The 13,925-nt window shown below is 39.1% G+C and overlaps 1 protein-coding gene across 1 annotated transcript in view; it reads left to right on the top strand.

Annotated features, from left to right (window-relative positions):
* btbd16 (BTB (POZ) domain containing 16) overlaps nt 1-13,925 on the top strand; it is a 121,479-nt gene that overhangs the window by 17,229 nt on the left and 90,325 nt on the right. The window contains exons 6-8 of the mRNA XM_073026777.1: nt 3,168-3,317; nt 6,721-6,903; nt 9,002-9,116. Coding sequence (XP_072882878.1) covers nt 3,168-3,317; nt 6,721-6,903; nt 9,002-9,116 — 448 coding nt within the window. The remainder of the gene's footprint in view (nt 1-3,167; nt 3,318-6,720; nt 6,904-9,001; nt 9,117-13,925) is intronic.

The following is a 13,925-nucleotide window of genomic DNA, read 5'->3' as shown; positions in this document are numbered from 1 at the left end:
AACTTGGGACCCTCTGCCTTGAGGTTCAGTGCAGATGCTGCTATGGCACTGGCTGGCCCATTTAAAAAATAGTTTGCACCTTTATTTCTTCTACCAAAGGGGATGAACATGCACTTCCCCATGCTATATTCCATCTACCATTTCTTTGCCAATTCTCTCAATCTGTTTAAGTCCTTCTGCAGCCTCCCTACTACCTGCCCCTCTGCCTATCTTTGTATCATCTGCAAACTTGGCCACAAAGGCATCAATTTCTTGATCATTAGGCTACTTTGTCAAAGGCCTTAGAAAATCCAAATGAACAACATCCACTGACTCTACTTTGTTCTGTTACTTCCTCAAAGAATTCTCACAGATTGTCAGGAAAGATTTACCCTTAAGAAAACCATGCTGACTTTGGCCTCTTTTGTTATCTGCCTCCAAAAACCCCAAAAACTCATCCTTAGTTTTAGACTCCAACATCTTTACAACCACTGAAGTCAGGCTAATCAACCTATAATCTCCTTTCTTCTGCCTCTCTCCCTTCTTGAAGAGCAGAGTGATATTTGCAATTTTCCAGTATTCCGGAACCATTCCAGAATCTAGTGATTCTTGAAAGATCATTGCTAATACCTCCGCAATCTCTTCAGCTACCTCTTTCAGAACCCTAGGATGTAGTCCATTTTGTCCAGATGGCTTATTTACATTCCAACTTTTCAGCTTCCCAAGCATCTTCTCCTTAGTAATAGCAATGGCAGTCACTTCTGCCCTCTGAGACTCTTGCGTTCTGCTAGTGTCTTTTACAGTGAAGACTGATACAAAATACTTATTAAGTTCATCCATCATTTTTTTTTGCCCTCTTTACTGCCTCTCCAGCATCATTTTCCAGTGGTCGGATATCCACTCTCATCTCTCTTTTTTACTCTTTATATATATTTTTTAAACTTTTTTACATTATTGGTGAGCTTGCCTTCATATTTCATCTTTTATCTCTTTATGGCTTTTTAGTTGCCTTCTCAAACAAGAGAAATTCTGCAGATGCTGGAAATATAAGCAACACACACAAAATGCTGGAGAAACTCAGCAGGCCAGGCAGCATCTATGGAGAAGAGTAACTCTTTTCCATTGATGCTGCCTGGCCTGCTGAGTTCCTCCAGCATTTTGTGTTAGTTGCCTTCTGTTAGTTTTTAAAAACTTCCCAATCCTCTAACTTCGCTCTAATTTTTATTTTATTATTTGCCCTCTCTTCTCAACTATGGTTGCCTCATTCCCCTTTTAGAATTCTTCTTCATGTTTGGAATGTATCTTTCCTGTGCCTTCTGAATTGCTCCCAGAAACTTCAACCATTGTTATTCTGCCATCTTTCAATGCCACCATACTCTTCCAATTAAATTTGTCTAGCTTTTCTCTCATGCCTCTTTATTTCCCTTTACTCCACTGTAATACGGATACATCTGATTTTAGTTTCTCCTTCTCAAACTGCAGGGTGAATGCTATCATATTATGATCAATCACTCCTAAGGGTTCCTTTACCCTGAGCTCCCTAGTCAAATCTGGGTCATAACATAACACCTCATCCAGAATTGCATTCCCCTAATGGGCCCAACTACAAACGAGAAAATCTGCAGATGCTGGAAATCCAAGCAACACACACAAATGCTGGGATTTTGTGCTCAATCACAAAATGCTCTAAGAAGCCATCTCACAGGCATTCTACAAATTCCCTCTCTGGGATCCAGCACCAACCTGATTTTCCCAATCTACCTGCATATTGAAATCTCCCATGACTATTGTAACATTGCCCATTTTACATGCCTTTTCTATCTTCTGTTGTAATTTGTGTGCTACCCCTTCGCTACTGTTCAGAGGCCTGTACATACCTCGCACCAGGATCTTTATCCCCTTGCAGTTTCTTAACTCTACCCACAAGGATTCTACATCTTCTGATCCTATGTCATCTCCTTCTAAAGATCTCTCTCTTTTTCTCTCCCTTCTCCCCACCCCCATTTCGGTTTAGGAATGGAGATTTCTATTATTTAGTCCGTCCTCTGAATTACTAATATGACAGCCATTTTACACTATCCTGTTCACCGGCTGCTGTGGACATATGCAACATGCCCTCAATCTGAACTGGCAGCTTTCCACTTTAATTGAATGCACTGAAGCTTTTTTTCACTTTATTTTACTGTATGCCTTCTATTAATTTCAAGTAACTTAAGATGTTTTTAAATAATTAGATTTTTTTATTCAATTAAAAGTTTGGAACCCTAGACAACTGGGCTGTGAAGAAACCATCAGGGCAGTGAGAGTTTGGGTCTCAGGAACACTGCTTGAGGCTAGTCAGAGCTCATGGCCTGCTCTCACTAGCTAGGCAACCAGTTTGATTGATTTTAGTCCTGGAGGTCCACGAATCCATGCAAGGAGCACAGGCATGATGTCAGGCAACAAGTTGGGTTGAATATGATCTGGCGTATTTTTTGAAAACTTGAATGGGTGTAATTTGCACAGCTTCTGCTCATCCAATTTTTTGATCAGACTTTTAACTATCACCAAAATACAGTACTTTGTAAAAGTCTTGGGCACCATAGTTTTTTTTCTTTAAATGTTTTACAGATGGTATGGCCTCCACAGAGCCCTGATCTCAATAGCATTACCTGTAGAGACAGAAGCAAGTGAAACAGCTGAAGTCTGCAGAAGAACCATGGCAAGTTTTCCAAGATACTTAGAACAACCTACCAGCTGATTCTCTTATAAAACTGCATGACAGTGTACCTAAGAGAATTGATGCAGTTTTAAAGACAAAAGGTGGTCACACAAAATACTGATTTGATTTAGTTTTTTTTTAATGTTTACAGCTCGTTATAATAAATATTTTGATATTTAGAAATTTTTCCTTTAATTAGTTTTGAAAGCATTTTCACTTTACATAATTTTTTACATGTGCCTAAGACTTGCACAGTACTGTGCCTCTCTGAATTTAATAATGATATTAAAATCGGGCTCAGATCATTTCAGCATAAATAAAATTGTGACTTTTTCATATTCAATTTGTAACTTGATTTTTGTATTTGTTATCCATTGAAGTTGGTATAAATTCAGCAATGTTTAGGCATTACTTTGTTTAGTGAAATGCATAAATTTCAAATCAGTAACAATGTTTCATGATAATTATTTTATCTTTATTTCATCAGATGTGATATTAGAAAGTATGAATACCTTGTGGGAGCTACATAGTCAATTTTTCTCAAAATCAGAACGGTTGCTTAACTTATTAAATACTTCAGATCAGTCAGAGTATTGCAAGAACAAATCAAGAGAAACCAGAGGTACCTGCCAAACAGGTGAGAATACAAATGAGTACTTTAATAATCTTTGACCATCTACTGTTTTAGTAGAAAGCAAATCAAAAGTTCCCCACATGTAGAAATTATTAATTATTACTTATTCATAAAGCACCTTTCATACAAATGATGTAATTCAAAGTGCTTTACAACAGATAATGTACAAACATTGAAATAAAAGAAAAAATAAATATGAAAATAAAAGACAAAGATGTTAGTTAAAAGCAAAGTTAAATAAATAAGTTTAGAACTGGAGTTTAGAAGTGTTAACTGAGGCTGTATCCTTAGTTTTAGGTGTTGAATTCCACAGTGCAGGAACTTCATTCAAAAAAAGCTTCTGTGTTATAAAAATATATGAGAATTATGACACTTATTCTCTAAATTGGGAGTTATGCGTGCAAGTTGGATGTCTTCTGCACTTGTATTTAATTTTATCGCATCCATGGACAATTTTAATTTAGTAAAATTGTTATAAGGTGGATGGTACAGTGGTGTAGCCAACACCAGTGAGCACTGATCCATTGTCTGTGAGCGGTTTGTATTTCCCCTCCATAACCACATGGGTTTCCTCTCAGTGCTCCATCTCCTCCCTTATTCCAAGTACGTACAGTTGGGATTAAGGGTGAGTAAATTTGGGGCATATTTTATCAGCACTATAAGCACAGTGAAACTTTTGGTCTGCCCCAGGCACTGGTCTTTGCAGATTTGATTTGATGCATGTGATGCATTTCACTCTTTGTTTTGATGTACATGTGAAAAATAAAGCTAATCTTTAAAACATCTAAGCTTAACTACAAGAATATGAAAAATCCAATCCATTCCACTTCCCATGGTTGACTATCAATCAGCAGAAAAGTGATGGAAACTGTGATTGACAGTGATATCCAGGAGAACTTACTCACCAATTTTTTGCTCACTGATGATCACTTCGGATTTGGCCTGGGTTATGTGTACAGGTCTCACTTCAACCTTGGACTAAATGTGCATCAGAATGTGAGTTCTAAGCGTGAGAAGAGAATGACAGACCTTGATACTGAGGAAGCATCTGACCCCAAGTGTGGAAGTTCAGATCCTTAGGAAAACTGAAAGCAATGGGGAAAATTTGAGATCTTGAGAATAAAGGGAAAGCTCAATATTGTGCAATTCAGGATAGTTCTAGTTGTTGGAAACTAGTAACCTCATCTTAAGATATTGTTGCAGGGCAGTGACTGAGGATTCAACCATCTTTAGCAACAGGCCCATTAGTGTGATCTGGGTAATTACACAATGTGTTATTCCATGTAATCATTCACCTGATGAAACCAGCCAGACGTATTGGCAAATTAATTCTGACAAAATACGAGTTCACATCATCCTATCATCCTTAATTTCTCCCATCAACAATATCCTGGTGGACCCCATTGACTAGCAATTTAAGTGGCCACATAAATTCTGTGCCACCTTAAGCACAAAGTTTCTAAGTAGTACGCCAGAAGTACCAGTCATATCATCTCCAAACTGGTCTTCAGCAGCATTTCCAAACCTGCGATACCCACTGTCACCTTAAGTGGTCAAGGTTTGCAAGCAGATCGGAAAACCACACCTGCAAGTTAGATATTTTTCTGAATTTGAAATTTGCCCCCATTGTTGGCCAAATCTTGGAGCTCACTACTCAATAGCATGATACAGACTGCATAGTTCAAAGCAGCAGTACATCTCCATCTTCTTAAGAACAATGAGGACAGACAATAAATACTGGCCTTGCTTGCAACACTCACCTTTTTGAAGTGGAAATAGAAACCATACCTTATGAGAGCCAAAGTTATAAAGTTGGAATTCCCTCTGTGTCTCTACCTACTTTTTTCATTCTTCATCATCATCATCATTATATGCCATGTCGTATGACGTGGACCAGGGGTGTCAAACTCATTTTAAGTCACAGGCCGGATTGAGCAAAATGCAGCTTCATGCGGGCCGGATCAGTCGGACGCGTGTGAACGCAGCTTTCGTTGCCTCCGTTTTTTCAGCCTGCTCTCATGTGTCTCAGTCTCTGCTATAACTACAAAGTGTTTCACTTTACAAATTCCGTTTCTTATGAAGAAGACTGCCGAGCAAGACTGCCGAATAAACACTAAAAACCCTGAAAACCTGGTACCTGAATAAACTCAGCATTAGCCATATCATACGCCATAGGCGCTTCGATTACTGGGGCCAGCTTTAATAGTAATTAGATATTATCTCGCGGGCCGAAGATAATTCCACCGCGGGCCAGATTTGGCCCACGGGCCTTGAGTTTGGCATATATGACGTGGACGATCATGATCTTTGATCATGATTGTTCTTGGCAAATTTTTCTACAGAAGTGGTTTAGCATGGCCTTCTTCTGGACAGTGTCTTTGCAAGACAGGTGACCCCAACCATTATCAATAATCTTCAGAGATTGCCTGTTGTCAGTAGTTGCATAATCAGGACTTGTGATGTTCACCAGCTGCTTGTATGACCATCCACCACCTGCACCCATGGCTTCATGTGACTCTGACTGAGTGGTGGTGGGGGTGCTAAGCAGATGCTACTTGTTGTCGGAAGGTGACCTACAGGCTAGCGGAGGAAAGATGCTAGTGGGTATCATGGGTTTGGAAGTGCTGCTGAAGACCAGTTTGTAGATGTTACTGGTACTTGTGGTGTACTGGTTTGGAGTTTGTGCTTAAGGAGGTACACCTCCTTTGGTAGAGATGTTCCTCCTACTTTCTTCATTAAAGGTCCTTAAATGCCTAAACATTTGATCACCAATGTTAATATCTCTGTATATGGCTTGATGCCAAATTTCATTTGAAAGTGCTGTTGTGAGGTGACTTGGGATGTTTTGTTACTGGTGTTATTTACGTGCATGGTGTTAATGCTGCTTTTAGTGCAACATCTTTCCAAACATGAGAACATCATGAAAACATGAAAACATGCAACATCTTTCCAAAGTAGAAGAGGAGATCCACCTTTTCCACTGAACATTAGTAAGAAAAAGAGGCATTCAATTATATTGCTCCTATCACAACATCGATATATACACACCTATTGAAGTTTTTGGGGAAAATAAACTTATCAATCAAGGTTAAATGAAAAAGAGTCCCAACTCTTCCAATTTTATTCTCTTGATTCAATCACCTACACAAATGCCATGAATATTAATACCATGCAAAAATCATTAACTTAAATAATTAACTTAAGGAACACACACAAAATACCAGAGGTCAGAAAGCATTTGTAAACACTATCTAATAAACACTCGATGATTCAGGCTGAGACCCTTCTTCAAGACTTTAAGTTAATCATTAAATTCTGTTTTGTTTGTTAGAAAAAATTACTCAAATTTGCCTGTCAATATTTCATTGAACATAATTCTTAATTGAACAGTTCCATTTCTTTGTAGGAGGCTTGTATTATTGTGGTCCTGAAGATACGTGTTGTGAATACAAGCTTAACAATTTAAAGAAGTGTAATTTGTGCAAGGTGCATAATAAGGAAAACCACTGGACCACAGATACAATAAAAAATATGAAGAGAATCATCAGTTTGAAGCTTGATGTGACAGACCCACTTGTCACTAGAGAAGGTAACAAATCTTGTGCATTGTGACTCATTTAGTTTTGGCTTTGTTATCAGTAAAACTCAGTGACCACAGAATATGATAAAACCGTTTCACATATGTACATGATGTGAAGTGCTTGTATCATATAAGTGTATACATTTATATTTACTAACATGTTTATGTAACAGTTGACGTGACGCAATTACAATTCGTGGTGTCAGACTTCAGAGTTCAGTTCTGGCATTCTCTGTAAGGAGTTTCTATACGTCCTCCCCGTGGAATGCCTGTGTTTTCCCCAGGTGCTCCAGTTTCCTCCAAAGTTGTACTTGGTAGGTTAGTTGGTCATTGTAAATTGTCCCGTGATTAGGTTAGGGTTAAATCAGGGTTGCTGGGCAGCACGGCACAAAGAGCCAGAAGAGCCTGTTCCAATCTCTATTTCTAAATAAATACATTTTGATTTCTTCTGTTTTGCAATTTGTGTATTCTCCTATTTGGCTTTCTTTCCTGCTTTGTTTCTTGTATACAAATATACCAGAGTGCTATAACAATGATTAACTATCAATTTTGGCATTTTTAGCAACAAAATACTTCCTCAATGATATTTATACAAGTATTGCTATAAATTCAAATAATTTTATTAATCAGAATTAACTCCTCCAAAAACAAAATAAATTCTATGATTAAGCGCTCAAAACCTTTGTTCTGTGAAGTTTAAAATTGTGATCAAAATTAAATAATCTGGACTTTAATGTTATTTCATGCAGTACTTACTGTTTTAAAATCAGAGCGGATTTTTTTAAAACACCAAAACATTAAAAATTCCTTTCTTTCATAACTACAACCTGTATTTGCTTGTTTATCTTGTTTATTTTTCACATTGTGCTAATATGTAATGTGCACTGCAGGTCTAATCTTCAATGACCCAATTGTCTCAAATTTAAAATCAAAATTCCAAAACAATTTGATAGTGACGATAGTGATTAATCTTCATTACATGTTCAGATGCAGAATTCAACAGCCCTCTGTCTGATCTGATGTTGACAGTTCCTCAATAATGACCACTGTCTACATCAAACATGACCATTTCACTTATAAGTATTCATTGGAAAGGAGCCTTACCCAATTTGAACACTTTCTAACATCTGGTAATATAATTATCATTTCTTTGGATCATTGACCTGTGTACATTATTTGAAAGGAACACTGCATTTTATTGAGAATATTTTTGCATCATAATTACAATAGTTGAGTCATTGAGGTGACTCTAATGATGATGTTCTTGATGCACCTAGAATCAGAGATGCAATACAACCTACTGTAACAAGCAATCATCCTCCAACTCCATTTCCTGGAAGTGAGGCAAAATATCAGATAAAATAATCTAAACTTAACTCCAACTCCCAAGACAAAACAGCAAGCTCCAGTAACACACCACTAATAACTGATACCTCACAATTATCCACAATAATACATCACATTCTCAACTCTCAAAAAGCTGTCCAGTTTCCCTCTTATGGCAGTGAATCCATACTTAATGTATATTCTCATTTCCACCTTTTGCATTTTCAAGAGACTTGTTGCCCTCCAACCCATAAAGAAGTCATATTTTTAAAGACCATTAAATTGTTGTAATAGTGTCAAGTTAATGGTGAGTAATATACAAAAAAAACATACTAATTAAAACACTTTTTACAAACTAATAATAACAATTGCTAGTTCAGTGAAATCCACATTCATTTGTAGGTGTTTGTGAGCTGTCAAGTCTGTCCATTTTTAGGTTCATAAAATTCAACATTAAAAAAAAGTTTTGCAGATATAATAAAGCAAATTTTAGCTTGAGTAAATTTGGTTGCAGGAAGGATATACAAAAGAATTAAACTTGGTTGGCGTAATCTGGAAATTAAATCTGGTTGCAGGAAGGATGTATAATTAATTAAACTTGCTTGGCCTAATCTATTTTGAACGGGTGTGAAATCATTTATTGCTCTGGTTAGCCTTAAAAATAACCAACCCAAATGCAATTCCATTCATTGAAAGGAAGTTGCATTTATTAAGTATAAAATAATATGCTACTTGGAGTGAATCTGTATTGTGTCTAACAATAAATATTTTGTTGGTATAGGTTTTGCTATTGCATTAGGAAACCTGTATAATGACAAACCAGAAGTGGAAGTAGAACATATTTTGGGCATCTTTGCTGCTGCTGTAGTTTTGCAATTCAAACGTCTGTTTAACAAGTAAGCATTTCTCTTTTAAACGTAGAACCTTTTGAAGGAAGCTTCCTGTTGATAAGATTTATGAAACAGTTGAATTTGTAGCTGCCTGAGATTTCATAGCAGTTTCTTGGTTTCATTTCTTGTAGAACGATTAAAACAAAACTTGGGGTGTTAGTTTCCACAAGTTTGGTAAATAACCAGCTGCAGCTAAACATCATTTCTTATTTTTCAAAATGATTCTCAGTGGGGGGAAAGTGAAGTTACTCTAATCTCTAATTGGAATTAATGTAATTTCAAGACCATAAGACCATAAAACCATAAGACATTGGAGCAGAATTAGGCCATTTGGCCCATTGGGTCTGCTCCTCCATTTCGTCTTGGCTGATCCAATTCCTTATCAACCCCATTCTCCTGCTTTATCCCTTCATGCCCTGACTAAGCAAGAATCTGTCAACCTCTGCCTTAAATACACCCAATGACTTGGCCTCCACAGCTGCCTATGGCAACGAATTCCATAGATTCACCACCCAGTGGCTAAAGAAATTCCTTCTCATCTGTTCTAAACAGATGTCTCTCTCTATTTTGAGACTGTGCCCTCTGGTCCTATTCCCCCACCAAAAACATCCTCTTCACATCCACTCTACCTAAGACTTTCAACATTCATTTGAACCCTAGCAGCAAACAACATTTCAACATTCAAGTTCATTGAACTCCCCCTACCAAACTTCTATATTCCAGTGGGTACAGGCCCAGAGCCTTAAATCCCTGCTCATATGATAATCCTTTCATTCCTGAAATCCTCCTGGTGAACCTCCTCTGAACCCTCTCCAATGTCAGCACATCCTTTTTAAATAAGGGCCTCAAAACTGCTCACAATACTCCAAGTGAGGCCTCACCAGTGCCTTATAAAACCTCAACATTATATCCTTGCTTTTATATTCTAGTCCTCTTTAAATGAATGCTAGCATTGCATTCACCTTCCTCACCACCGGCTCAACGTGCAAATTAACCTTTAGGGAATCCAGCACAAGGACTCTCAAACTCCTTTGCAGACATCTCACCTCTCCCGGAAGTTCTGGTAATCTCTTGCATATTGATAGTGACTCCCTGATGCCCGCAAATTATATACAATATCCTGGAACACGATTTTTTTTTGGAGGGGGAGAGGAAGAGTGAGAGGGAGCATCCTGATTGGTCTCTCTTTGGGCTAAGTCAGGGATGTCAAACTACCGGCCCGAAGGGATCCAGTCCAGCCCATGGGATGATTTGGGGGGAAAGGAGTATATTCACGACCATTTATTATGTATTGGTACGGCAGCCATACAATAGGCGGCAGTTAATCACCCACTGTGCATAAGCACCTACCACCCTGCACTGAAGACCACTAGGGCCCCACTTATGTCGTCAGACACAGTATAAACACACAGGGTACTCAGGTAAGTAACACCTGTAACAAGGCTGAGATTGTTTGCTGCTGTGGTTCAAAATTCTTTCCAAGAAAAGAAAAGTTGACATTGAAGGTCGGATATTCAACGATAATTGGAAAGATCGTTTTTTCTTCTGTGAGGTCAACGGCAAACCTGTGTGTCTGATATGCTTGCAACAAGTGGTTGCAAAGAATACAATATCAAACAACACTATGAGATGTCACACGGAGAAAAATATGACAAGTACGCAGGACGACTCAGAACGCAAAAGGTAAACGAGCTTGAAGCAGCTCTGAAAAAACAGCAATCAGTGTTCACCAAAAGTCGAGAGACTCATGATGGAGCTGTCAGGGCCAGCTATATATAATTGCCAACAAAATAGCTGCGGCGTTGAAGCCATACTCAGAGGGGGAGTTCATCAAAGCATGCATGCTGATGGTGGCTGAGCTGGTGTGCCCCGAGAAGAGACAGGCTTTTGGTAATATCAGCTTGTCAAGAAATACTGTGGCAGAGAGAATCAGGGATCTTGCAGGAGATTTGAACAGTCAACTAAAAGTCAAAGTGAAGTCATGTATTGCCTTCTCTATTGCAATTGATGAGAGCACTGACGTGACTGATGTAGCTCAATTGGGAATATTTATTCGTGGTGTTTGCATTGTTTGCATCTTTGACCGTCACTGAGGAGTTTGTGGAGATGGTCCCCATGGCAAACACCACAATGGCGAATGATGCTTTCTCTAGCCTTGTTGAGGCCTTGGACAGACTGGGGGTTGACTGGAGTCATGCTGTCAGCATGGCAACAGATGGCCCACCATTCCTGGTCGGGAAAAAGGCAGGTGTTGTTGCGAAACTCAGAGGGAAAGTTCAGACAGAGAAGTCCAGAGCAGGAATTCTAGAACTTTCATTGTATTATACACCAAGAGGCGTTATGTAGCAGGAGCCTGAAAATGGACAATGTCATGGATGCAGTAATCAAAATGGTTAATTTTATTAGAGCCAAGGAACCCAACCATCGGCAATTTGACACTCTTTTATCCAAAAGTAATATTGGACACGGCCTACCCTACGACACTGAAGTCCGCTGGTTGAGCAGAGGGGTTGTGCTCAAACGTTTTTTTCAATTGCGTGTGGAAATTGGACTATTCATGAACGAGAAAGGGAAGCCAGTGGCAGTGTTGGATGACCCAGACTGGCTTCATGATCTTGCATTTTTGGTGGATATAACAGAGCACTTAAATGTGCATAACGTTAATATGCAAGGCCACAACAAACCTGTTACGAAATACTATGACAGCTTTCGTGCTTTTCAAATTAAATTAGGCCTGTGGGAGATGCAACTGTCCTGGAGCAACCCACTCATTTTCCCTCTTTGCAGTATGTGCGTGTCACTCATGGGAATAATGACAAAATGGACAGGTACAAAGACAAAATATCATGGCTGAAAAGTGAGTATCAGAATTGTTTCCAAGTCTTCATTCAGCTCGAGAAGGAATTCTCACTATTTTGCTCATCGTTTGCCATCAACGCAGCATCAGATGTGGATGAGGAACTCCAAGTGGAACTAATTGAAATTCAATGTAACTCAACTTTGAAATACAAATTTGAGATTGTGTGTCTCGACTCATTCTATCAATACCTGGGACCGATGTACCCCAAGATGACAGACTTTGCCTCAAAGATCCTTTGCATGCTTGGGACAACATATCTCTGTGAGCAGGCGTTCTCCATAATGAACATTAACAAATCCAAAGTGCACTTGCAGCTGACACACAGACATCTAAGTGACATTATGAAAATCACAACTGCCCAGAAACTGGTCCCTGATGTTGACAGGCTGGTTGAAGCCAAGAGATGTCAGGTGTCTGGAAGCAGCAAGTGAAAAATGAGTGACACTGTTCGATGCACTGCGACTTGTAAACAAAATGCATTATGAAAGATTGAGTGTCATAATATTGTGATTCATTCATTTTCTGATTATTCTATTATTGTAAATGTGATCACCAATAAAATTAGAGGCTAACTGTGTTCATTGAGTTTGATTGCTGGAAGCGAGCTAATAAAAATTAGGTGCAGTTGTGTAGCCTACATTTACAATTTGTTTCGTTAGGTCTACACTTGTGTCTGCTAATGTTCGATTTCAAATGGTTTATTAATGGAAAGGGTGTAGCTCCCAAAACAATCTTAGCCAAACTAGCATCGTATTTTTTCTCTCTCATCACAACTTTCTTGTAGCCTACGACTGTAAGTTAATACCAATCATAAAAATTATGCTTGCTAGGCAATCTTCTTCACAAGAAACAAAACTTGTGAAGTGAAACACTTTGTAGTTGTAGCAGAGACTGAGACACATGAGAGCAGGTTGAAAAAACGAAGGCAACGAAATCTGTGGGAGCACGCGCGCACATCTGATCCGACCTGCATGAAGTTGCATTTTGCCCAATCCGGCCCATGACCTAAAATGAGTTTGACACCCCAGTGCTAAGCAGACCTATCAGTTTTCTCTGTGGGCAGGCTTTACAGTCGACCTCTCTCTCTCTCTCTCTCTTTCATTGTCTAACAGTTCAGTTTGGTGTCCTGTTGTGCCACGGCAGAGTGTTCCAAAAAAAGAAAATATAAAACGTACTTAACCCCAGACTACGCTAAAGTGTACTCCTGCCTAATAGGGGTCAAAATAATGACAACTCCATGATAATATAAGTACTCGTTTTAATGTCACATTTACAGATTAGACAAAATCACTAAACAAATACACCCTTGGAGGTCGACCGGGGGGGGGGGGGGGGGAGGGGCGTGGTGGGGATATGGGGTTGTGGGGGTGGTGGTGCTACCTCCCTGAAATGAGTTTTTGCAGGGTGGGATGTCTGCCTTTGCACCTTGGATTTTTGAATTTTCTCCCTGTTTAGAAAATAGTCTATGCTTTTATTGCTCTACCAAAGTGCATGACCACACACTTGCCTACACTGTATTCCACCTGCCCATTCTCCTAATCTGTCAAAGTCCTTCTGCAGCCTCTCTGCTTCCTCGACATCATCTGCCCTTCCACCTATCTTCGTATCATCCACAAAGTTGACCACTAAGCCATCACTTTCATCATCTAAATTGTTGACATACAATATAAAAAGAAGCGATCCCAATACAGATCCCTATGAAACATCACTAGTCACCGGCAGCCAATATGAAAAAGATCCCTTTATTCCCTCTCTTTGCCTCCTGCCAATCAGCGAAAGCTCTATCCATGCTGGTATCTTTCCTGTAATACCCTAGGCACTTACGTATTTAACAGCCTCAGGTGTAGCAGCTTGTCAAAGGCCTTCTGAAATTCCAAGCACACATATCAACTGATTCTTTCCTTCCCCCAGGTCCTCCTTTCTTCTATTCTGCACTCTGGCTCTTACCTCTTCTC

This window comes from Hemitrygon akajei, chromosome 23 (genome assembly GCF_048418815.1).
Source record: "Hemitrygon akajei chromosome 23, sHemAka1.3, whole genome shotgun sequence".
Lineage (NCBI taxonomy): Eukaryota > Metazoa > Chordata > Chondrichthyes > Myliobatiformes > Dasyatidae > Hemitrygon > Hemitrygon akajei.
Note: the sequence above shows the minus strand (reverse complement) of the source record. Positions and strands in the feature narration are given on the sequence as shown.